Source organism: Chionomys nivalis, chromosome 5 (genome assembly GCF_950005125.1).
Source record: "Chionomys nivalis chromosome 5, mChiNiv1.1, whole genome shotgun sequence".
Classification (NCBI taxonomy): domain Eukaryota; kingdom Metazoa; phylum Chordata; class Mammalia; order Rodentia; family Cricetidae; genus Chionomys; species Chionomys nivalis.
The window spans coordinates 99,091,601-99,117,490 of NC_080090.1; the positions used below are offsets into that span (position 1 = coordinate 99,091,601).

Sequence of the window (25,890 nt, forward strand, 5' to 3'; positions counted from 1 at the left end):
CTACCGCTACCCCCACACTTCTTTCCGGTTGTAAACCTGTGCATACTTGTTGTTCCTGCTTTCACTGCAGACAAGGGAAGAAACCCACCACTTGTCACCTTGGGCTCTGCTCACCTGGGCAGCCCTAGTCTGCCGCCTAAACTACCCCCATGACCTTGATCATAAACTACACAGGGACTTGAAGTGTTCTTCAAGTGGGGGAGGCGGGCAGAGGTCACGATGTCTGTCTTCCCACTCTTTCCCTTAGTCGGGGGAGGTCGGTTCTGCTCAGGTTACTGTGGGCAGACCAGGAAGTGACAAGACCGGCTCTGAGACTCCCTAGGGGAATTGGAGGAGGACGGTGGCTGGTGGTTTCCTCCACTTGCAGTGCAGGGCGGGGACCGAGAGCCTTGAGCTCGCGATTGAGGGCGGGAGGGGTGGCACTACTGGATAAGCGGCAGAGTGCGGGCGGGTGGCCACCACCCGGCCAGGTCCGGCCCCACCGGCGGGCGGGGCGCGAAGAGAGGAGGAGTCTAGGGCCGAGCCACCGCCTCCGCGGGCGACCTGCAGCTGCCACGGCTCCTCCAAGCGGCGGGCCGCCGAGGTGAGTGACCCTCTCCACGTTCGGGTGCACTGTCCCCGAGACCCCTGGCGCGCTCCTGCTGATCGGGCCACCTCGTCCCTTAGACCAAGCCACGCGAGCCTGGTGGCAGAAGATCCCAGCGGGGTAGTCACAGACAAGGGGGAAGCAGGCTCCAGAGTCCATGTTGCACTTGTCAGCAACCCTCAGGGCAGCCCGGGACTACCATGGGTGCCACGTGCTCTTCGGTTTTTGTTCAGCAGGAAGTACCTAGTACCCAATTGGCAGGTCTGCCCAGTGCCCGCCTCTGCCCGCAGAGCCTTAGTCTGGAAAGTTCTCCGACTTGAAAAACCCGGGAGCCGGTTGCCGGCAGGAGTGTAGTGGTAACTTTGGTCACTATGGTTAGCTAAAGTGAATGTTATGTCTTATGCTGTTTGGGTCAACAGGCAGCGTGTGCTGGTGCGGGCAGGGAGGGGTTGGGTGAGGGTGGTACAGGGCACCTAGAAGTCTAACACGTGTTCAGAGTCACTTCTGACACAGGCTCCAGAAGTAGGGGTTAGCGAGATTCCCTTGGGAGGTGTGTCTGCCTGACAGAGTGCTGCCATGACATAATCGGAAGCCAACATTTCTCAGGCACTTGCTAGGGGCTCTGCATGCGCTAGTTCAGCCACTCCTGGGGAGTGCTGAGCCTTCTAGATCCCTAGTGTTTTACAAGGACACACAGGTAGCAAGTAGTAGAAGCTGCAGGTTTTCTGGACAAAGAGGTCTTCTAGAAGCAGGCCAGATCCTCAGAACGTCTGGACAGCCCAATGAATGCAGTGCTGGGTGGCACAATGCCCCTGAGACCAAAAGGCGTGCCCTCTCAAGTCACTTGGGCCGGCATAGTGTGTCTGTGTTGAGGCCAGAGGTGGATGGGTGTCTTCCTTTATTGGTGTGCACATTTTAAAAGGTGGGATCGCTCACTGAACTCAGAGCTCACCAACTGACTAAGCTGTCTGCCAGCAAGCCCTGGGAATCCCTGTCTCCACTCCCCCAACACTGCCATTACAATGAATGAGTGCAGTAGCTTTTCACCTGCCTTCTAGGCATTCGAACTCAGTTCTTTGTGCATGCATATCGAACCATCTCCCCGGCCCCTGCAAAGGATGTCAAAAACACAGATGCCCAGCACCCCCTGGCAACCAAATGAATCAGTCAGAAGCACATGGAGGGCACAGCTGTGGGTGTCACCAGAGGCTTGCACAGGGGTTGACCGCAAGCAAATAATTAATCAGTGTCTGGTGAATGCATAGATGGACTGGGACAGGCGATGTCACTGGGGGAAGTGGTGGACAGAAAGGCTTTCTGCAAGAGGCCTTGGAATGGGATTGTCAAGGGAGGCTATTGGCCTCAGGGCCTGCTGGGAGCTCAGGCTGGCCCAGCTGGTCATGTGAAGTTTGACTAATTTCCCCCAAGCCTGCTGAGGTCTTCCAGGCCTGGTCTGCATAAATTTGTATCTCTCCATCCTAAAGACTTCAGATGTCAGGACCCAGCCTGTCCTGTCTTCTGTTCTTGTTTTATGGCTCTTCCTTCCTCAGGCTTATCAGAGACAGGGTTTCAGGGTGTTATAAAGTGAAAGTTCTTGAGCGGAGTCCAAAGTCACTAGCCTTCACAGCACAAAGGCAGGTAACCACTGATAGGGGAGTCTGGCTTTGCAATCAGCAAGCGGGATTCTGCACCTCAGCCCACACTGAAGTCGGCTGGCTCCCTGAACTTGGTTCTTCAGTTGTTGAGCCCTGCCCAGAGCTTTGGACACTACATCCCCAGAAGGCAGAGGGAGTGGTGGCCCTGGGAAGTAATTCTGTATCACTCAGAACAGCAGGACTTTAAGTATCATACCCCTTCCTCTGCTCCCGAGGTTTGAATATTAATGTTCTGTATTTCTATTCATGTCTGTGTTGAGGTGTGGGTATATGTGTGTGTGCATGTACATGTGTGTGCTCACATGAGCATGAAGACCAGGGGTCGACCTCAGCGGTCATTCCTCAGAAACCATCTTGTTTTTCAAGACTGGCTCTCTCACTGCTCTGAGACTTGCTAATTCGGGGAGGCCGACTGGCCAGGGAACCCCAAGATCTGTCTATTTCATCCGCTTCCTCCAGCTCTGTGATTACAAGTGTGTAGCACCATGCCAGGCTTTATGTGGGCTCTGGGATTGAACTCAGGTCCTCATGCTTGCAAAGCAAGTAGTCTATCAACTGAGCTGTTTCCCCACATAGATTTGAGGGTTAATCTGGTCGGACCTTCCGGGTTCTTTTGCTATTTGGTAGACCATTGAGGCCCAGAGCGGACTCCGAGATGCCCTTCTCTGTGACAGGCCTGACCCTAGCTCCAGGCTCCAGGAACCCTTCTGAGAGTCTGGACACCTGCCTCCAGCACAGGAAGGGTTTCTCTGCGCTTCCTGCTGCTGCAGACGGAAACCTTAGTAGGCCGGGGCAGGGGTGGTAGGTCTTCTGGGACTTGAATTCTCTGCCTTCCAGTTGAAACTGGATCTGTCTCTGGGTGCTTTCCCTTCCCTGCAGAGCGCTCAGGACTTTCTGGGTTGGGCAGGCAGGAGCTGAGTACCTAAGTGTTCTATGGAATCTCGTGAGTCTCTGGACAAGGAATGGGCCCCTGGATTTCGAAGAAGGAAGTTTGTCCTTTTAGAACCTACGTTTGCTCCTTTCCTCCTTTGTGAAGGGATAGATGCGCTCCTCTATTTTGTGATGTGTGGAGACATGTGTGTGGCATGGTACACGTGTGGAGATCAGAGTCCCCTTCTGTCTTTACAAGGTCATGGGGTCACTGGGCTGGTGCAGAAAGCCCTCTACCCTCTGATCCATCCTACCCACCCACATGCCTGTAGGAAACTCCCGCCCCACCCAGGAAACTCCATCCTAATCAGGTTGTGAAGGTTATGAGTGGTTGGCCCCCGGAAACTGGACCTGCTCTCCGTCCCTCTCCACCTCTCCAGCTCATCACCCTTCCATCCTTGGCCTGCCATGCTCTGATGCCATCCTACCCAAAATGACAGTCAGTCCTCTTTCCTGAGCACTTAGCTTCCCACACACCCGAGCCTGGACCGAGCAGTATATATACACACACGTTCACTGCACCTTGAGACTCTTAGGAGATGATGTTATTCTCACAACCACGCGATTTTTTTTCCCCGGGGGCAGACCAGCCTCCAGCCTCTTTAACCCCAAACCAGGCTCCTTACCGCTCGCTCTATGCCTGTCCAAATCCTGCTTCATTAATTATTCATTCCCCCAACATTTAGCGATACTAACTTGATGTCAGGCCCTCAGACCAGCAGACTTGAGACTGCCATTTGCTCCGCTCCCAGGCTCACCCATGTCCTCTATAATTCTGAATACAAGTAAGGGGAAGCCTTCTCTTCCCCGTGCCTCCTTCTCCAGAGTGCTTCTTGGACTAGACCTCTGTCCAGTTGCCCCTGCAGCTGTGCTGGAGAGTTATTCCTCCCACCACACATCCCCACCCGTTACCTTGGTCACCCACAGGAGCAGCCGTGAATATCACCGTTCAGTAGTCAGGTGTCTGTCTTCTGCTCCGTGCCAGTAGCTCAGTGTTTAGGCATTCCTTCCATGCTGGAAACTAACACAGGGCTAGAGCCTGCTAGGCAAGCGCTCTTCCACTGAGCTGCTCCCTGGCTCCCATTGCTTGTTTCCGAGTCTCTTTAGTTTAGGAGGTGAATCTGTACAAACAAGAAGATAGCCCCAAGAGCATCACACCAGCCAGTGACACAAACGTAGAGGAATATGAGGCCAGTGAGGGATGGAGTGGGCGGTCCCAGGCCATGTGAAGACAGCAAGGCCCTCCTGGGGTTGGAGATGGGGACCATAATGCACCTGTGGAACCCTAAGAAACCAGAGAGGGAGTTAGTCAGCTCCTTTCCCCTCCACCCAGCAGGTATTCTTTCCTGGGAAATAAATGTCCCTTCCGTTCAGAGCAGCTTCTCCAGGGGAACCTTGACAAGGATGCAGAATGCTAACGGCCCCTGTTCTGAGTCGGGAATTCTGCACCAAATCCTGTTGCTCCAGCTCTCTGGGTGATACTGGGGCTCACTGGTGATGGAGAGTTCTCCTTGAGCCCCACTGACCCCACAGGCATCTTCCAGCAAACAAGCACAGCTCAGAGTGAGGGACTGTGGGAGATAACGCATCCTCAGCTGATGCTGTCCAGGGAACATGTGGTACCTCCCAGCAGCAGCGAGCAGATCCAGACATGTACAAACTATAGTACCTGAGTAACTCCTGTCTGTAAGGGTGTCCGTAGCCACTGTTTTACTTAACATTCAAAACACAGAGGCGACACTGGTGATGTAGCCCGGCTGGAAGAGTGCTTACTTAGCATGGGAAGCCTTGGGCTCCAACCAGAGAACCACATGAACCGGGCACAGTAGAGCACGCCTTTAATCCAAGCACTTGGGGGGTAGGGCCTCGAGGATCAAGAATTCATAGTCTTTACAACACAGGGAATTTAAGGCCAACCTGATCTACGTAGAGTGGGAAAGAAGCCTGCCCAAGGTCACATGTTAGCATGTGGTTGAACTCAAGTTCATACTCAGGGCTGTCTAAGTGCGGCTGCCAACTGCTAACCCAGCCTTATTTGTCAGAACAGCGTTGGTAAATGTTGTCCAGAGTTACAGGAGCTGATAGGTGCCTTAAATATTATCCAACAGCATGGGTTGGATCTCCAAAGAAGGAGGATTTGAGTGGGTCAGGAACGTGTTAAAACTCAGATGGAAGTAATAGGCTAAGTGAAGCGGGGCTCACAGGTCAGGACATGGAAGAACGAGAGTACACACCAGTCTCTGTATTGGCCTGTGCTGGACTCCGGGAGCTGTCAGAAGCTAGCCCTGCCCTCCTGAGGCTTTAGCGTTAGGGATAGGTGCGGAGGACTGCAGGACAGACAGCAGGATGGTCCCTGCTCTGGTGGTTGGTCTGGGACGTGGTGTGCGTGTCAACAGCTTTCACTAGACTGCAAGATTGCTAGTTCTCTGACAGGTTGAAGAAAATCAGATATGTCCATCCACAAGCCCAGATAGTGTGATTCCCTTCAACAATATAGAAGTTTCGTGAACTCTGGGCTGCCCTTGCAGCCTTGGAAAGCGGTGGTAAGCCACCAGCAGCGGGTGGAGGGTGCCTTTATCTACCATTTCGGATAAAATGCTCCTCTGATTGCAGAGCTGTCTGTCATCCTTCCGCTATGGGCATTGTCTGGCACGCGGTGGCAGAGCAGCCTCCTCTCTCAGCACAAAATGCTGAGAGAATCATCCCTAGGCTGGTGACAGCCGTGGTGAATGCAATGGATTACCCTGTGAGAAATTGATCAGTTGCTACTCTCTGTAACCATTATGCTTGCTTTGTACCTTGCAGGGTCTCGATGGCTCTGCCTCTGCCACCATCCCCCCTTTATGCTGGATGACATTTCTTCATTTTATGCATCCTGGCTTCAGCTGGCCATCCTGCCTCAATTCCTGTAGCAAAGGCACTGGAGTCTGAGCCACTAATTACTACAGTGAGGTTTCCTCCCCAAACAGGAAGTCTCCAGCAGAATTGCTCTCTCAGGGCCCTCTCTAAGGGAGCATCAGTCACCCCTCCCAGGCCGGTCCTGTGGCCAGCTGTAGGCGGGCAAGCTGAGAGGGGAGGTGTCCCAGTCACCCACACCCTAGAAGGCCTGTGGCTGCCCCGCTTCTGGAAAACCACAGTCAGGCTGCCGAAGGAGGACGCTTTATGGCTTGCAGAGGGGCTGTCTAGGGACTCACCTGAAGGCCCGATGTCGCAGCTGCCCGTTGCCAGCGGTAAGTTTGATCAAGGCTCTGAGGTATCCACCTCATTCACTCACTAGTACACCGCCCCCTTGCCCACTTGAGAGAGTTCCTCTGATGTGTGGATTTTCCAGAGTCCAGAGAGGGCAGTGTTTCCCTGAGGGTTACACCGCCTCGGGTGGCAAAGAGAACAGGAGAAGGGGGTCTTGACAAAAGTGGGAGACTGTCTGCTGTGCACACCTCGAGACCCCTTTTCAGCGAGAGCGTTCAGGCAGCAAGTACAGGAGTCTGTTCAGAGTGTAAGGCTTCAGTTTCCACACACAAAGCAATAGCCTTGTGGGTTTTAGTGTGTGTTGCTTTAAAAAAAAAAAAAAAGTTAATGTTCTTGATGTATTTCTGAGGAATGTGGGCCTGCTGGGAATTATAAATTTTACTTAATTGGTAACCATTTCTGCCTTGGTTTATCACAGAAATGCTGGCTGCAAGTAATCGAACTGGATTTTTCTAGAAGGATTTGAAAGGCTAGATGTTTGTAAAAGCCCTATCAATTATTCATCCACTTTTATTTTGCAAAGTGATGTGGGGAGAAAATTTTGTTTTGTGTCAGTCCAAACCTGTGCGCATGAGTGTGCGTGTGTGTGTGGGGGGGGGGATGGGAGACTGGTTTATGTGCATGAACTTCGCTTTCTATTCGGTAGAAAAAAACCTGTTTTCCTTTAAAAAACCATAATGATTTTTATGATGTCTAAATAACAATTCCAGGTAGTATTACAAGAAATGTAATAGCAAAGTGTTTGTAAGAGTCCATCAGATAGGAGGAATGCCCACAGAGAAAGCAGAAGTGTGCCACTTAGAATGTGTTTGTCTGTTATTAGCTGTTTTGTTTTCTTTTGTTTGGAGCAGAGCCCCTGTTGCTCGAGCCGGTCTCTACCTTGTGTAACTGAGATGACTTTGAACTTCTCACCCTCCTGCCTCTGTTCCTCCTACATGAGGATGGCAAGCACACACCACTAGGCCATTTGTATGGTGCTGGGGATCGAACCCAGGGCTTCGTGTGTGCTATATAGGTGCTCTATCATCTGCCCTACAGCTCCAGATCTACTACCAGCTTTTAAATGCTTATTTGAGACTCGTGGTCTCTCTTTTTTTTCCCTTGCTTTGGGGAGTAGAAATAGGGGTTGGGCAAGGAGAGAGCCCAGAGCTCCCAAGCTTGACAGAATAGGAAGGAGTGAGATCCTGGGTCTAAGCTAACCCCAGTTCAAGAACTAGGATGGAGGACAGCCCCACTTTACAGAAACAGCCAGAGGAGTGACTGGGCAATGTTCCCAGCAGCACATAGAGAAGATAAAGGACACCGGAAGGAAACAGACAGGAATCTAGAACCGGTGTTGGGCAGGTGACATCTGTAATACCCACATACAGAGCCACCATCTTTACCGGCCAAAAGATCAATTGGATGCGGAGACTAGAGCAAAGCATCTCTGGATCCAGGAGAAAGTCCCTTAACCTGTCTGAGCCTTGCTTTGGGATGCGCAAAGTGGAAGTAGTGACTGTCGTCTATAGATAATATCACAGCATCTGAGGTTGTGGTTGCTGCAGTGTAATCTGGTCTCCTCTAATCTCTTAGCATTTGACCCTGGGGATTTGGGCTGTATGGGTACCAGACACATACAGAGTGCTGGGATGTGCTGGCTGCCTCCCTCAGTCGCTTATGCCCCAGGGAAACCTTGGATCACTACGTGGGGAAGTCATGTGGCAGAAATGGGGAGAAGGAGTTGTCCCTGGGAATGGCTTCCTCTGTATAGCAAGGGTGTAATTTTCACTCAGGCTGCACAGGCAAACCCTAGTTTAATGATGGCCTGACATGGTGATACAAAAACAACAACATTCAGTAGAAACTGTACTTCAAATTTTCAATTAGGAACTTGTCCCAGGCATTTTAAACTTACAGTATCATCAGTTTACGATGGATTTGCTGGCTGCAACCCTACCCAAAATCAAGGAACATCTGTGTCTTCAGGGCTTTGAAATGAGCAAGATTTATGTGTGTCACTTGTATGTGTCTATATGTTCACACATGTGAGATTATATGTAATCACATTCACATGGAAGTCAGAGAACTTTCTCATTCACCCTCCACTATATATTGAGGTTGAGGCAGAGCCTGTGACTTGAACCAATTGCTTCCCAATTCTGTTAATCTTACAGGAATCCCTGTCTCTGTCTCTGGGATTACAGGCAGGCTGCCACTCCTGTCTGGCGTTACCTGGGTGCTAGGGATTTAAACTCTGGTCTTTCCGCTTTCCTGGCATGTTCTTTACTCCTGAGCCATCTCCCCAGCCCAGAAAGACTTTCTAGACATTAGTACTCGGCACCTGCTATGTGAATTATTCAGATCAGAGGGCGTTAGGTCTAACATTGCCATAAATCTGTGGGAAGGGATGGTGGGAGGCTATGGGCTTCCCAGCTCTAAGGGAAGGAAGGTACCTGGCACTGGACACTTGCTCCACCCCTGTGGCAGAAAGCCTACGGGGTCAGAGAACAAAAGCATTGATTTTTGTCTTAAAGAGGAACTGGGAAGCTTCTCCTCTTCCTTCTCTTCAAAAATGCAGGTACGCATGTGTGTGTGTGTGTGTATGTGTGTGTGTGTGCTCGTGTGTTTGCACTAACGAGTGTGTGTGTGCTCACGTGTGTGTTGGGGATTGTATATGGAGACCATAGGAAGACATCAGGTGTCACCTTCGGGAGCTCACCAATTAACCCAGAGACAATCCTGTCTGCCTCCCCAGCACTGGTATTACAAGTCCTTGCCACCACGATCCACTTTGTATGCGGGTGCTGGAGATCAAGTTCTGGGCTTCACACTTTCTGGGTGAGCCCTTTACCAACTGAGCCATCTCCCCAGCCTCAGCAGCCAGGCCTTCTGTTGGGCCTTGTAATTGGCGATCTTAGTTGTAAACTTGACTAGACTTGGAATCAGATAATTTTGAAAGCTTCTGGACTGAACTGCAAAGGACTCTGGTTTGGTCTTGGCTGGTTTCGTTGCTTGTTTGTTTGTTGAGACAGGTTCTCATTATGTAGTCATGGTTAGCAAAGAACTCACAATGTAGACCTCAATCTCAAAGTTATCTGTCTGCCTCTGTCTCTAAAGTGCTGGGATTAAAGGTGTGTGCCATCATGCTAGACTGAGAGACTCTCTTGATCAGATTATATGAGTTGGGAAGACTCACCGTAAATGTGGGTGGCACCTTCTGGTGGCATCCCATGTAAGAGGACGTGAGACAAGGGAACACTTGTTGCCTGCTGCCCTCACTCTCGTTGGCATGTTCACTCATCTTTCTGGTGCAGCACCCTCCGGCGTCTTTGAATTTCCATCATAGACTAAAGACCAGTGCTCTCCGGGAGTCCTCCTGACTGTTAGGGACAATTTGGGACTCCTGAGATACCCAGCCGGCAGACTGAGGAACTCCTGGTCTCTCTAGCACGAGATAGCCACTGTTGGGTTACCAAATGATCCTGATTTATCTCTCGTTAGGAACAAGTAGTTTAGTGACATTGTACATAAAACCTTTGGCCATTTAGGGGAAAAATGCAGAAAATAACAATGCTGGCTGGAGACTTCCAGAATCTCCAGATAAAGTGACAGAAGAAAAGAGGGAACTCAACACTGAAATCCCCCAGCTCCAGACACACACAGACAGGCTGAAGTTTCTTAGGTGTGTCCTGGAACAAATCTCTCCAGAAGCAATAAAGTTCAAGTTGCCAGAAATCAGACCAAGCCCTCATTATAAGATCGGCTGACTTCCATCCAGACCTCAGACCCCAACCCTGAAGTGTGTCAGTCAAGCAATACAGTGGAGTGAGGACATTGAGAACAAAATGGGGACCTTGTGGTTCGGGATGGAGATGTGGGGAGGACCCTAAGGTGGCTGAGGGCATTGAATCTTCAGATTTCTTCATCTGAGGGAGTAGCTTCTCCTCCCTTAGAAGACGTGTCCCCTCCTTTTTCTGCAGAATTGCCCTCTTCACCCTTGCTGGCCAAGACAATGCTGACATCCCTTAGTTCCCATAAACCATTGTCTCTAGAGCATAATGGGACTCCAGGCTAAACAGGCTCCTAGAGGAGGAGCAAAGTGTGGTCCATAAAGAGGTGTGCTATGAGTGTGCTAATTTGTGCAAGCGGAAGTCTGAGGGATTGTGCAGGGGTGGATTCTAAGGGTGTGGCATAATGGTGGAAGCAACAAAAGCGGACCAACCCGAGTTCATGGGTATGAGCTCGTTAAGCAAAGATTCTAGGTTTAAAACGGACCTTTGTACAATTAAACAAAGTGCTGAGCATGGCAAGTCTCAGCTTTAGTGCCAGTGCTCTTGAGGCAGAGGGAGGTGGAGCTCTGAATTTCAGGCTAGATAGGACTACATCAGTGTCCTCAACCTTCCAAATGCTGCGACCCTTCAAGGCAGTTCCTCCTGTTGTGGTGACCCCACCACCACCACCACAAGGCTATTTTTGTTGCTACTCTATAACTGTGATTTTGCTACTGTTGTAAACTGTCATGGAAATACCTAATATGCGACCTCCAAAGCAAAACTAGAACAGACCTCGAGTTTTGTTGGTTGGAGAGAAGAAGATTCGCAGGCAAAAAAAAAAAGATTAATTCAGAAAACCAAACATGATCCCAGAGTTCTTATCGGGAGGCACTAGAAACAAGGAATGGGTGCCACAGCCTTTATATTTATTTGTAGTATTTAAACTCATTTGTGCAGTGCCTGGGTGGCAGTTAGGTTCTAAAATCATCACTACGTGGCTGTGGTATAGGAACTTGGTGAACTCCAGAGCAGTCAGGGACTTTCAAGGAGGTACATGGAGCCTCGGTAACCACATCTGAGGTTGATCCCTGCCTTCCTTGTGCAACCACAGGCACAGGGCTGGGGGTGGGGTGGGGAGAGAGCAAGGAGGGAGGGAGGGAGAGAGAGAGTTGTGCTACTTCATCACCACTGGGATGCAGAGCCCCAGCTAGGTTCTGGGAGAATAGCTAACAGCCACAAGTACACTCTGGCCACGGCACAGAATCCAGAAGTCCCATTATTCAAGCAAATACTAATTGAGCACCTCCTGGGTGTCAGGCTGTGGGTTAAGTGATAGAGGTGCGTGTATGGGTAAGGAGGAGCCTCCACCTGGCGCAGGGACAGAGGAGTGAGCCAAAAGGTGAGGCGGTCAGTAAGGAGACAGAGGACCCCAAGGCTCCCCTCTACCCTGGCCCAAGAGGAAACCAAGAGCCAGTCCTGCTGTTAGTCCTCTGAGAAAGCCTCCTCTGGCCCATGACAGAGCTGGGGAGTGGCTGTATCATCTGGTACAGCTGGAGAGTGTGAAAGCCAAGTTCAGTGTCCTTTGGAGTCCAGAAGGAGTGGCTCTTCAGGGCCAGGGGAGTTTCCCCCAAAGACTTTCTAGGAAAGGAACTCATAACCAGACGGAACAGAAGGAAGTCATCAAGCTTGAGCCCCAGGAGCAGGGCCTGCAGCTGTCTTTGTGTGTCTTGACTGCCTCTGCCTTCTCTCTACCCCCACGCTTCCCAGCTCAGGATCAAAGCTGGACTAAACCTCTTTTTCTGATTTTGCAAATCCCTCCCCATGGCAAGGGCAGAGGCAGACACAGCCTTTGGGGCACATGGGCTCAAGTCTTTGCAATTCAGTTTCCCCGGGGAAGCAGGAGACTTCATCTCAGGAGCTGAGGCTGCAGGTCCAGTGTTGCTTCTCCATGGCCTCCAGCCTGCCCGGAGGAGCTGGCTGATCCTCAGGCCCCCTCCTGGAGATCCCCGGGCACAGCTAAACTGGTCCTCCCTGACTGTCCTGGTGCCTGGCCAGGCAGGCTCTCACTGAAATCCGTGACGGTTAACACAGATTGTGAACATGGTAGGATCTAGAACCACCTAGAAGACTCCCTATATTTGCCTCTGCTGCCTTTGAGGGATTATCTAGATTCTGTTGAGATAGGAGGACCCAGTCCTGACAAAGGAGAAAGTGGGCTGGGCACCAGCAGTCATCTCTCTTCTGACTGGGTACCATGTGACCACCCTCCTCTCTTGCCACCACCATCCCTTCCATGGCACGATGGAATGCACCCTTGGACATGAGCCACAATAAACCCCGTCTTCCCTAAGATGGCTTTTGTCGTGATATTTTACCACAGCAACAGGGAAAGAAACTAAGGCAGAGTCTTCTGCTTTCAGCTGCATTGCAAAGCCTGCCCATCTCCTAAAATCTCCGCTGTGGATATTGTATCTTGTTTCCCCTGTGTGCACCGTGGGGATTCAAGGAATGGCTGAGGGGATTCCTCTGAGAAGGCATGGCGGGTCTGAGTGCTGTTGAGCACTGATGGGCCACAGGGGGCACTGTACATATGGGTTACTCTGCACATGGGTTACTCTGTAAAGATACTGTGTGCAGATGATGCAGGAGCTGGCTCATCTTGAAGCTTAGAGCCCCTGGCCTTAGTCCTACCCCCTTCCCTTTCCTGGCCAGCACTGACCATCACACTGAGTCTAATGGCCGAGGGGTGAAGTGAGCTGTCCTGATGAGTAGCTGTTCTGACTCTCACTGTTGAAGAAGTGAAATTGAATGAGTGGGAGGTGACCATGTAGGTTCTTCAGCTGTCCTTCGGGGACATCCTCCCATTCAGGATGTCTGTTATTGTCCTGGCTCTCCAATTTTTGTGACTTCCTAATACCACACTTCTCCCCAGCCTGCTGTGGGCCTGGTGACATGCTGGTGGCAGAAAAGGAGACCATCAAGTCTGCTTCTTTGGCTGAAGTGCCACCATATCCCCCATCCTCCTCTCCCCACATTTGTTAAGAGTGGTATATTAGTGACCTTGCCCATCGTTGTGATAAAGCTCCTGGAGAAGCAGCCTCAGGAAGGAAGGTTTATTTTGGCTCACAGTTTGGGGGTACATGGTGTAAAGGTGGGGAACGCATGGCCTCAGGAGCATAAAGCATCTAGTCAGGAGAGGAAAGAGATGGATGCTGTTGTGTACCCCATTTTCTTCTTTTAATTTATTCCAGGTCCAGCCCATGGGATGCTGCCCTTCACATTTAAAAAGGGTCTTTCCCTGCAGTTCATCTAATCCAGAAACTCCCTCACACATAGCCAGAGCTTTGTCTAAAGAGTCCAGGTCCTGTCAGGTTGATAGTATTGGAAGTTTATTAAGGTTAAGTAAATCAAACACTCTGAAGAGAGACTTGAGTAGGCCGCCCCAAGGCAGGGAAAAGCCTAGTAGGTTCTTGTTGTGGATTTTTAAAGAGATGTTTATGAATATTTATGGAGTAGGTAACATATTCATGGAGTGAGATGAATCTTCCTCCCCAGTCAGGTCAAACCAGTTATCCCTTTCAGGAATATATCCATCTTCTAAGAAATCCCATCATGTGGTGGTGGTGGTACAGGCCTTTAATGCCAGCACTTGGGAGGCAGAGGCAGGCAGATCTCTGTGAGTTCATGGCCAGCTAGGACTACAGAGGGAGTTCTAGAGTAACCAGGGCTACACAGAGAAACCCTGTCTCAAAACAAACAAACAAACAAATAAATGAACTCTCATAAACATGGGCCGGGGTAGTTGTCCAAAACCACAATACAAGTGATACGATAATGATGTTAGGTCTTTCGAAGATGGACGTGTATGGGAGAATGCCCTGTAGCCGAGAACTTCTGAGATCCTCTTGCCTCCACCTGCAGAGTGCTGGGATTGCCTTGCCCAGCCTGTGTGGTGCTGCTGTGCAAACATAGGACGTCGTGCATGCTGGCTGTGCTGGCTAGCTTTAAGTCAACCTGATAGGCTGGAGTCGTTTTGGAAGATGAAACCTCAGTTGATAAAATGCTCCCCAGCAGGTTGGCCTGTGGGCAAGTCTGTGGGGCATTTTCTTGATTGATATGAAAAGACCCACCCCATGGGGCCAGTGTCACCCATGCGCTCGTGGTCCTGGTGCTATAAAAAAACAGGCTGAGTAAGCCATGAAGAGCGATACGGGAAGCAGTGTTCCTCTATGGCCTCTGCTTCGGTTCCAGCCTCCAGGTTCCTGCCTTATGCTCCTGCCCTGATTGTCAGTGATGGAATGTGCTGTGGAACTATAAAGCTGAAGTAGCCCTCCCTCCCCGTGTTGCTATGGTGTTCATCATGGTGACAGAAAGTACTTTAGACCCTAGGCAAGTACTGAGTACACCCAGCCCTTTCCCCAGTTCTTCACTGAAGACCTACCACAGTGGCATTCGGAGTATGTCCCCTGGACTTTCAGGAGCCCAAGATCTGGGAGAGGATCTCTGGTGTATCCCAAGGCACCTCTGTAGTGGGTCCCATAGCACCTCTGTAGTGGGTCCCATAGCATCTCTGTAGTGGGTCCCATAGCACCTCTGTAGTGGGTCCCAGAGCAGCTCTGCAGTGGTCCCATAGGATCTCTGCAGTGGGTCCTGTAGGATCTCTGCAGTGGGTTCCAGAGCAGCTCTGCAGTGGGTCCCATAGGATCTCTGCAGTGGGTTCCGTAACCTCTGCAGATGCCAGTGAGACTTTAGCTGAAGTCCCCACAGTAAATTGCACTACGTTCCCACCTTGGAAAGACTATCTCACAGAGCAGAGGCAGCGCTCCAGGGCCAGGGGGGCACAGGCAAAACAGCTGTGGATTTAATTTGGGAACTGGGGATCCTGGCATGTAAGGGTGACCTGGGGATGCCGTGGCTTAAGAACTGTTGCTAGCAGACACCCCAAGGCTATACTCTAGAGTTTGCTGGTGCCCTGCCCATCTTCCTGCTGGACCCTCACCCCAGACTCCATCTGGCTCTCTTCTGAGTTGGGCAGCAATGTCTTCTTCCTTTTGACTGTCTTTGTGTTTGTTTTCCTTTACACAGGCTCTTATGTCACCCAGACTGGCCTCAAACTCACTGTGTAGGTGATGGTTACCTCACAGTTCTGATCTTCTTGCCTCTGGGATTCCAGGCATGCACCATCACTTCCAGATTATTGCATGGGGGTCAAACCCAGGGCTTCTGGCATGCTAGACAGGCACTCTACTGACTCAGCCACATTCCCATCCTACCTCTGCCCCACTAAGCTGGCTGAAGGTAAAATGCATGCGTGCCTTCAGGCCATTATCTCAGAGCACTTTTAGAAAATGCAACCTATTGATTTGAATGATTCTGTTTCTGCTTTACAACAGACAAAACAGAGGGTTCTCTTGTTTTTTGTTAAATTTTTCAAATTCTAGACAGAGGAGTAAAATGAGAACATTAATTTAAGAACCTCAAAAGTCTGGACATGGTGGCTCAAGCCTTTAACCCAGGTCAGCCAGACCTACACAGTAAGACCCTGTTTTAGAGAGAAACAGACAGAAAAAGCCCAGAGCAGATCTTTTACCATGAAGCGCCATGGTCCTTAGCGTAGAGAAGAGGCCGGGTTCTGACAAAGGAAACTTGCAGTAGAATGTCTCCTTCTACCAGTGGGTCCTAGGAATAGACCTCAGGGGTCCAGTTTGGTGGCACATGCCTTTACCTACTATATACACTAGCATGCAGGGGACACAGCAAGGAAACTGCTGGAATGGCTGCTCAACTAGGAGAAGGTTTTTTTTTTTTGTTTGTTTGTTTTGTTTTTGTTTTTCGAGACAGGGTTTCTCTGTGGTTTTGGAGCCTGTCCTGGAACTAGCTCTTGTAGACCAGGCTGGTCTCGAACTCACAGAGATCCGCCTGCCTCTGCCTCCCAAGTGCTGGGATTAAAGGCGTGCGCCACCACCACCTGGCAAGGAGAAGGTTTTTATTATGAATAAGAGAGAGAATAGCCAGAGACATCTGGAAGAGTCCAGAACAGAGAGAGAAAGAAGTAGACTAGACATGACCAAGGCTGTCTTTGAGAGAGATAAGAGAGCACGGGCAAGAAGAATCCTGTGGGTTATAAGGAGGATATGTGGCTGAGGGCAGGGAAGCCCATGAGCTGGAATGTCTCCTTTTGGGGGAACAGGAACCTACTTAACAAGTTCCTGAAGAGTTCTGGCTTTTATCTAACTGCCAGAAATCCTCCTGTAGTCCAGCTTGAGCTCATTGCTAGATATATAGACGACCTGGGCTCTGCACTACTGAGCCACCTCATGAGGCCCGTATCCTGTCTCCTTGGCGTGGGATTTACTGATTTGGCTATGTTAGATGACCCGAGGAGCCCCGGGGATCCTCCTCCCCAGCTGTGGTGAGCAACTCTATAGTAGTTTGGATGTATTTGGTCCCCATAAACTCATAGGGAGTGGCACTATTAATAGCTGTGGCCTTGTTGGAAGAATTGTGGTCTAGTTGGAGAAGGATGGATGACACACACCTTTAATCCAGACCTTGAGGCTGGAGGGCACACCTGTAATCTGGACCACACCTTCTGTTGGAAGTGTGCCACCGTGGGGGCAGCCTTTGAGGTCTTTCTCAAGCTTCACTCAGTGTGACAGTCAGTTGATTTCCTGTTTCTCAGCTCCAGCAGCACCTCTGCCTGAATGCTGCCATAATCCCTGCCTTGGCGACAACTGACTGAACCCCTGAAACCGTAAGCAAGGCCCCTCAATTAAATGTTTTCTTTGTAAGAATTGCCGTGCCCATGGTGTCCCTTCACTGCAATAGTAAACCCTAACTAAGACAACCACCATGCTGGCTTTTTTACATGGATGAACTTAGGTCCTCGTGTTTGCAAAGCACCATATTTCATCAACTGAGCAGTCTCTCCAGCCCCTTTAATCCACCTCTTAGACGTCCTTCCCCTTCATGCCCGCAATGGTTACATTTCAGTGTGAGCTTCAGAAGAGACAGAGCAGATTCACACCCGTGGGGAAATGAGAGGCAGTGCACCTCCTGGAAGATTGGCTGCTGTGTGCCGTACCCTGCTGCATGGCCTCATTTAAACTCCAGGCCTTTCAGTGGATAGCGGAGGATACCTCTGGGAGCCATGGAGCGGCCCCGAGACCTCCGCACTCGTACACAGATTCAGCCACACCTCCCTGGAATGCTGGTAGAAAGGGCAAGCCGAGTCCCAGAGACGATGGCTCCTCCCCAACAGTTAACTTTGGCTGTTGTGTAAGTTTGACATCTGCAGGTCATGGGACTCAAAGAGCTCAACTAGGCAGACAACAAGGAAAGAAGCTTTGAATGCGGAGACAAATGAATCACAGACTCAGACTTAACCCCAAAGCATGTTGGCTTTTCAGTCACAGAAATAATAGTCCTTGGAAACTCAATTTCTTTAAAAACAAAAACAACTTGTGTGTGTGATGCCTGAGTTTAAACCCAGAGTCTACATGCTGAGCAAGCATATAAAAACTTTAAAATTTTTTTTTATTATTTTTCATTTTTAATTGTGTGTGGTGTGTGGATTCATGCACATGAATGCAGTGCCTGTGGAGGTCGGAGGTATCAGACTCTCCTTGAGCTGAACTTACAGGTAGTTGTGAGCCACACACCGTGTGTGCTGGGAACCGAACTCACACAGCTTCAAAAGCGGTGCAGGCTCCTGACCACTGAGCCATCGCTCCAGCATACAGCTTGCATATGTTCAATTGTATTGTACACCTATCGTCTCACACACACACACACACACACGAAGGTTTAAAAGGAATCAAACCCATAAGTGGGCAGAGGATGTAGCTTGGTGGCAGAATGAATTCAAACCTTCGTGTGTTCAAAGCCCTGGGCTTCATCCTTAGAGTGTGGACACACACCCAAAGATAACATATGGGCATCCTGGCAGTCTGAGGTAACCCTGGGTTCTGAGTGGGAGCCTGTCTGCTTTTCCTTATAGGATCTATTGTTGTTTGTGAGGATAACTGCACCCAAGGGATGCCTGGTGGCCATCCATGACCACTTAGAATCCGAAGGGTGGCACGACCCATGAGAAAAGACTAGCGCCATTCTCTGCGTGACTATTCTCACTCCAAGAGCAGGCAGGAGCTGGCAGGTTGGTTGTGTATCAGAGCCAAAATTGCAGTCCATGTTTTGGCTCTGCTGGGAATCGAGAGGGGACAAGGAGCCTGGCAGAGACCCCGAGGGGACTGGGTCACCCCAGCCACAGTGCTCTTTTGTAGCTTGGCAGGCAGGTGAGTAGATCTGTATCCAGGCTACAGACCTAGGCCCATCAGCTGCAATTGGATCCCCTCTCCCTCTGTGCCCTCAGTCTATAAATAGATCCTACATTAGGGCCAGGCACATCTAGAGACCAGACGACTCAGGCTCTTACCTCTACCAAACACACAGGCAGCAGTGACTTCTGAGCCTCTCAAAACTCCAGGATGTGTGCCAACCACTCTGTCTCTCCCCACAGCCATCAGAACAGTGGCAGGTCTTGTGCTTGGGTGTGGCCATACCCATGAAAAACTGTGAGGGCAGGGGTTGGGGAGGTGCCTCAGTAAGTAAAAAGCATTTGCTGTGCAGACATGAGGATCTGAGTTCGAATCCTCAGAACCCACGAAAAAGTTGGATACGATATGAGTGTCTGTAACTCCAGCATCCTGTGGGGAGATGGGAAGTGAAGGCAGAGCTCCTGGACCAGCTAGTCTGGTGTGTAAACAGGAGAAACAACAGACCCTGTGTCAAACACAGCAGAGAGTGAGAACCAACATATAAGGCTTATGTCCACACATACACAAGCTCACAAATGTGCACACATATGTACATCACACATATATACATATACTCATACCTGTGCCAGTGTCTTGATTTAGTTGCTAAGGCCAAGGGCTTTCAAAGTTTCTTCCTGCCATTTTTCTGTTTTTCTTTTCTCTCCTTTCTTTCTTTCTTTCTTTCTTTCTTTCTTTCTTTCTTTCTTTCTTTCTTTCTTTCTTTCTTTTTCTTGTTTTCCAAGACAGGGTTTCTTTGCATACCCCTGGTTGTCCTGGAACTCACTTTGTAGACCAGACTGGCCTTGAACTCACAGAGATCTGCTTGCCTCTGCCTCCCAAGTGCTAGGATTAAAGGCGTGCGCCATCATCACCACCCAGCACTCCTGCCAATTATTTTGTAAGATTTTGCCCAAAGCCTCCCCAACCTTATTTTCTTCCTTATTCTCCTGCCTCAGCAATTTGAGAGTAGAGATGGAAGACATACTTCTGTTCATCCAGGTTTCTGAGGTCACACAAATGGTTAGCAAATGTGGACACCCTAGCCTGGATGCCTTGTGGGGTCAGGTGGGATGGCAAAGGGTCTCCATTGCCAATCTGCAGAACCCTTGTCCCTGACTACTGCCCACCCCCTGCCCCGCCCTACTCATCTCTGATCTCTAGGGCCTAACGGGTACTTGGCATTGGTGCAGAGGGGTCTCCTGCTGCTGGTGCTTGCTCAGTGCTTATGGCTTGGGTCTGGTGTAGGTGTGCCCAGCCCTGTTTGACTTATTTCTGCAACCTTGTAAGGAAAGCGCTATTATCTCCTTTTTATTTGTGTGTGTGTGGAGGGGGGCAGAGATCAATGTCAGGTGTCTTTTTTTCAGTTACTCCCCACCTTAACTTTTTGAGACAGGGTTTCTCACTGGGACCTGAAACCAATTTAGCTAGACTAGCAGGCCCGTGGTTCCCAAGGGATCTGCCTGACTCTGCACATGTGAGCACATGCTGCCACACCTGACTTTTGTACATTGATTCTAAAGATCCAAACTCAGATCCTCGTGTGGCAAGCACTTAGGCCTCTGAGCCATCTCCCCATCCCAGGTCATTGCTATTTTAGCATTTTCTCTGTGTATAAATGTGATCATGTGAGCAGCGTCACGGCAAACATTGCTCATATACTGAGTGTAATCATGTGAGCAGCGTCACGGCAAACATTGCTCATGTACTGGAATTACACTTCTCGGCTGGTGAGAGGCTTTGCCTAGATTCCTTTCCCCTTTCCTATGTCCTCTTTTTTTAGAAAAATTTATTTTGCATACAGTGTTCTATCTGCATGTATGCTTGCAGGCCAGAAGAGGGCACCAGATCCCATTACAGATGGTTGTGAGCCACCATGTGGTTGCTGGGAATTGAACTCAGGACCTCTGAAAGAGCAGCCAATGCTCTTAACCTTTGAGCCATCTCTCCAGCCCCTCCCATGTCCTCTTAATTGTCTCTGTCTTCTTTCTTTCCCCATGTTGTCTTCTTTCTTTCCCCAGCCTGCTCCGGCATCCCCTCTCGCTGCTTCCTGAGTCCCATGCCTACCCAGTGTTTATGTGGGCACAGAGATCCAAGCTCTAATCTCCATGCTTGCTGAGCCCCCTTCCCAGCCTTCATTTTCTGTCTTCCCAGCCTTCCTCAGGAGGTCGGAGTCCTTCCACTCTGTGCATATACGTCCTCATCCGGTGGGGCTGCTCTCGCTCAGCTTGTCCCCTGTGTTTGCAAATGGAATACTTGGTGTCTGCTGGATGAAGATCTAACCAGCCATGTTTGACACAAGGTGGAAGGTAGGGGGCCAGATGCCCTGGGAGGCCTCTAGTGACCAGGTCTCTGCATTCTCTTACAGCCACCGCAATGTCCGGGGACATGGACAAGCCGCTGATCAGTCGCCGCCTGGTGGACAGTGATGGCAGTCTGGCTGAGGTCCCCAACAAGGCCCCCAAAGTGGGCATACTGGGCAGTGGGGATTTTGCCCGTTCCCTAGCCACACGCCTAGTGAGCTCTGGCTTCAGCGTGGTAGTGGGGAGTCGTAACCCCAAACGCACAGCTGGGCTCTTCCCCTCCGCAGCCCACGTGACCTTTCAGGAGGAGGCCGTGAGCTCTCCGCAGGTCGTTTTTGTAGCCGTGTTCCGGGAGCACTATTCTTCGCTGTGCAGTCTGGGCGACCAGTTGGCTGGCAAGATCCTAGTGGATGTAAGCAACCCCACGGAGAAGGAGCATCTTCAGAGCCACCAGTCGAACGCCGAGTACCTGGCCTCACTCTTCCCTGCTTGCACTGTGGTCAAGGCCTTCAATGTCATCTCTGCTTGGGCCCTGCAGGCTGGCCCAAGGGATGGGAACAGGCAGGTAGGTGCTAGGGAATGGCAGCCAGCATCCCTCATGTCGCCATAAAAATCTCATCTTACTCGGCAGGAAGTCGAAGCTTGGAGACATTAATGATGTTAGCCCAACCCTGGTGAGTTGGGATTTGAACCCTATTTATTTATTTATTTATTTATTTATTGTTTTTCAAGACATGGTTTCTCTATGTAGCTCTGGCTGCTCTATAACTCACTCTGTAGACCAGGCTGGTCTTGAACTCACAGAAATCCACCTGCCTCTGCTTCCCCAGTGCTGGGATTAAAGGCGTGCGCCACCACCGCCCAGCTTGAACCCTATTTATATGGACATGGGATCTGTGTTCTTTTTGAGATGGGAGCTTGGTTTCCTCAGTATGAAGGAAAGGATGATGGCTGTTGACTTGGGATTCAAGGAGGAGATATCTTGGGGCTGGGGAGCTGGTGCAGTGGGTAAGATGCATGCTGTGTGACCATTAGAACCTAGATTTACATCCACATAAAAACTATGTAGTGGAGCCGGGCGGTGGTGGCGCACGCCTTTAATCCCAGCACTTGGGAGGCAGAGGCAGGCGGATCTCTGTGAGTTCGAGACCAGCCTGGTCTACAAGAGCTAGTTCCAGGACAGGCTCCAAAAACCACAGAAAAACCCTGTCTCGAAAAACCAAAAAAAAAAAAAAAAAAAAAAAACAAACAAACTATGTAGTGGTTGTCATCCCAGCAACACTGGGGCAGGAATAGGGGACCCCTAAGGCTTGGTAGCCAACCAGTATAACCAAAAAGGCAAGCTTCAGGTTCAGTGAGAGACCCTGTTTCAACAAGGAAGGAACATGGAAAGGGATAGATTAAGACACCTAACTTCACCTCTGCCCTCAACATGCACACACATGAAAAATATATACACACATACATACATCCTCACAAATACCACACATGACCAAAAGAAAGCAGGACTCCACACATGTGGTAGAATGTCCATCTGTAAATTATCCACGGCCCAGCTCTGAGAGAATCTCGAAGTACCTGGCTATCCATCACTGTGTAACCTAGATGTGTGACTGCACTATGGGACTTTCAGGACAGGGACAGGTTTTCATATGGTGCACTCATTTTCTTTCCATTTCTGTGATAAAATTGTCTGAAAGCAACACAGGGGGCAAAGGGTGTACGTCAGCTTACAGGTCACAGTCCATCACGGAGTAAGTCAGAGTAAGCGCCCAGGCCTCTGTGCTATTCCGTGCAGCATCACTGCTGTGCCGGGAACTCACACCTCATGAGGAAGTACAACTAAAACCGTGGAATGCTGCTCGCTGCTTCATTCCCGCTCACACTAACTAGCTTTCTTACACAGCTCAGGACCACCTGCCTAGGAATGGTGCCTCCCACCGTGAGCTGGGCCCTCCTGCACCAAATAACAATGAAGGCAATCCCCCATAGACATGCCCACAGGCTCATCTGATCTGGGCAATCCCTTAATTGAGGCACTCTTCTCATGCTGACAGTTAAAGCTGATTAGGACAGAGGACTTGCTGGAGAAGACCCTCAGCTGGCCTTAGAATGTAGGGAGGGCATCCCAGGCTGATTGGACAACCTGCAAATGTACCGGAGTAAAAACTGAGGCTCTCAGACCTTAAGACTAAGGTTCATCTGACAGATGGGTGTATTAGTACAGACCTGCAGGCTGGGCAGGAGGCTGAGATCACTACTCGACTAATTGCTCAGTTACTGTGGGAGACTAGATAGACCTCAGGTGTGTCAACAGGATCGCTCAGGATTCTTGGGGACCCAAAGACACCAATGTGTCTTCCAATGGAGCTCAGGGGGTACAGCGGACTTGCAGGCTGAGACAATGGGGCAGGCAGGGCTGGGGACTGAAGTCTCTGTGGAGCCGAGGGACAGCACCATAGAGAACATCTCTGTACCGAAGGATGCAGCTGCGGCTGCTGCCTCACGTTCAGAGGCTACATGCAAGAAGAGGCCGTCCCTGAGCAGTTAGTCCTCAGAAACAGCTGTTCCAGAGGCAACAGGGCCACCTGACTGAGCATCTACCATGATCGGAGCCAGCAGAACAACCACAGGGACGGCACTGTTTCATCTCCAGGGGAGGCCGCAGGGCCTCTGTTCCCAAATCCTTGGCTGAGCATCAGCGCCATCTTGCACTCTCAATTGTACCATCAGTTGGCCACTCACTGGTACCTGCCCCTCTATGCCTCAGTTTCTCCAACTCAACTAAGGAGCTTGACCCTGGTGGTTCACCATAGCCATGCCCATACCTGTGACTCCAGCCAACTGCCCCCTGCTCTCTTCCTACAGGTGCTCATCTGCAGTGACCAGCTGGAAGCCAAGCACACCATCTCAGAGATGGCGCGCGCCATGGGTTTCACACCCCTGGACATGGGATCGCTGGCCTCAGCCCGGGAGATAGAGGCCATACCCCTGCGCCTCTTTCCTTCCTGGAAGGTGCCCATCCTTCTGGCACTGGGGCTCTTCGTGTGCTTCTATGCCTACAACTTTATCCGGGATGTACTGCAGCCATACGTGCGGAAGCATGAGAACAAATTCTACAAGATGCCCTTGTCTGTGGTCAACACCACACTGCCCTGTGTGGCTTATGTGCTGCTGTCCCTGGTGTACCTGCCTGGTGTGCTGGCAGCCGCCCTTCAGCTGAGGAGGGGGACAAAGTACCAGCGTTTCCCGGACTGGCTGGACCACTGGCTGCAGCATCGCAAGCAGATCGGACTTCTCAGCTTCTTCTTCGGAGTGCTGCACGCTCTCTACAGCTTCTGCCTGCCGCTGTGCCGCTCCCACCGTTACGACCTGGTCAACCTGGCTGTGAAGCAGGTACAACCCACCACCTCCACCGGGAGCTATCTGGGTACCACTGTGGCTATCTTCACTATGCAGACTTAAGTGAGGCGAGGTCAAGGGAGAGCAGGTACTTAGAAGTTCTTGAGCATTGTGGAAGAAGACACAGCAGGGAAAAAGTGACAATATGTGTGCGTGCATGTGTGTGTGTGTGTGTGTGTGTGTGTGTGGATGAGTGTGTCCGTGTGTGTGTGTGTGTTGCTGCCTATAAGTGTGGGCATATACTTGCCATGGAGCTCTTGTAGAAGTCAGAGTTGGTCCTCACCATCTGCATTGTTTGAGGCAGGGTCTGTTGTTTGACTCTACATACCCTAGACTAGCTGTCCTTCAAGTTTCTAGAGACTCCTATCTTTGCATCCCGTCTCTCCACAGGCATGCTGGGATTGTAGATATGCACTACAGCACCCCGCATTATGTGGGTTTTGGGGATCTGAAGTCAGATCTTACGGCTTGCTAGCAAGTTCCAGATCCACCTGCCTCCACCTCCCACCTTTGTATTCCTGGGATTAACATTATGTGTGTGCATGTGTATGTGTGTGCACATGAGTATGTGTGCATGTGACCTCATGCTTTTGTGGCAAGCACTTTACCCACTGAGCCATCTCCCCAGGCTATGCCCAGCTTATTTGTGGGTTCTGGGACTCAAACTCAGATCCTCACAGTTGCAGGACAAACATTTTACCAACTGAAGTGGCTCCTCTCCTTTTTAATTGAGGCATGGTCTTATTTACTCATTTAAAAAGCCATATGGCACCACTCTGCCCAGTGGGTTCTTGGACAGTGGGGGTCTCTGAGTCAAGGGAGCAGGGATGGTGGCATCAGCAGGCAATAGTGCATACAGAAGCAGCTTGGCCCCTGTCTCGCCTGCTTTCCTGCTTGGTTCAGAACTATGGCGTCTCTGCTTTTCTTTTTCTATGTCAACCTTGGGCCCGAGGCTGGTGACTGCATGCTGCCCATGTAGGACATCAGTCACCCAGCAGGGTTCAGCCCAGGGCTAGCGAAGTTCATCTCATCCACTCTCAGGGTACAGGGACAGTCCCCTGCCTGACATGTTCCCCTAGAGACACAGGACATGGGGGTGAGGTCACGTCACTGCTGGACCACAGGCCTCCACCCCTGCCCACCTCGGGCACCTGCTTCCCTGCCGGTGGTTTCTCAGACAAGTTCGACAGAACCACCATATACGGGCTGCCTTCAGCATTGCCAGGGTATAAATTTCATTTTTTTTTCTCACTAAGTTGCCCAGGGCATCCTTGAACTTCTCTGTAGCCCAGAAGTTGTGATCCTACTGCCTCAGCTTCCTAGGGAATTAAGAGTACAGACCTGCAGCAAGTTCAGGGTGACATTTTCCTCTACAAAAGGTGAACCCCCGGGTGTGGAAACCCTGTTCTACTGAAGGGGCGCCAGGCAGCATGTCCTGCCCCGGAAAGGGCAATTCAGGGGCCAGAGCCCTGCGTGTTCAGCCCTCTATGCTGAGTCAGCAAGAGTTCAGGCAGAGCTGAGAAAAGGCCCACCCTCTCCCAGGGCGTAGGAAGCGGCTGCCCTCCCCGACCCCAGCCCTAACTAATTCCCTTTTTCTGTGTGTATAAGCATGCTCACCTGTGTGCAGGTGTACATGCATGTGGGGCACATAAAAGTGTTGGCCTGTCTACATGGAGGCAGAGACCACCTAAGCTGTCA

The 25,890-nt window shown here is 50.7% G+C and overlaps 1 protein-coding gene across 1 annotated transcript in view; it reads left to right on the forward strand.

Annotated features, from left to right (window-relative positions):
• Window positions 1-529: 529 nt before the first annotated feature.
• The window catches only part of Steap3 (STEAP3 metalloreductase), a 38,853-nt gene continuing 13,492 nt past the window's right edge, over window positions 530-25,890 (forward strand). The window contains exons 1-3 of the mRNA XM_057770045.1: window positions 530-583; window positions 20,856-21,355; window positions 23,659-24,186. Coding sequence (XP_057626028.1) covers window positions 20,864-21,355; window positions 23,659-24,186 — 1,020 coding nt within the window. The 5' untranslated portion in view covers window positions 530-583; window positions 20,856-20,863. The remainder of the gene's footprint in view (window positions 584-20,855; window positions 21,356-23,658; window positions 24,187-25,890) is intronic.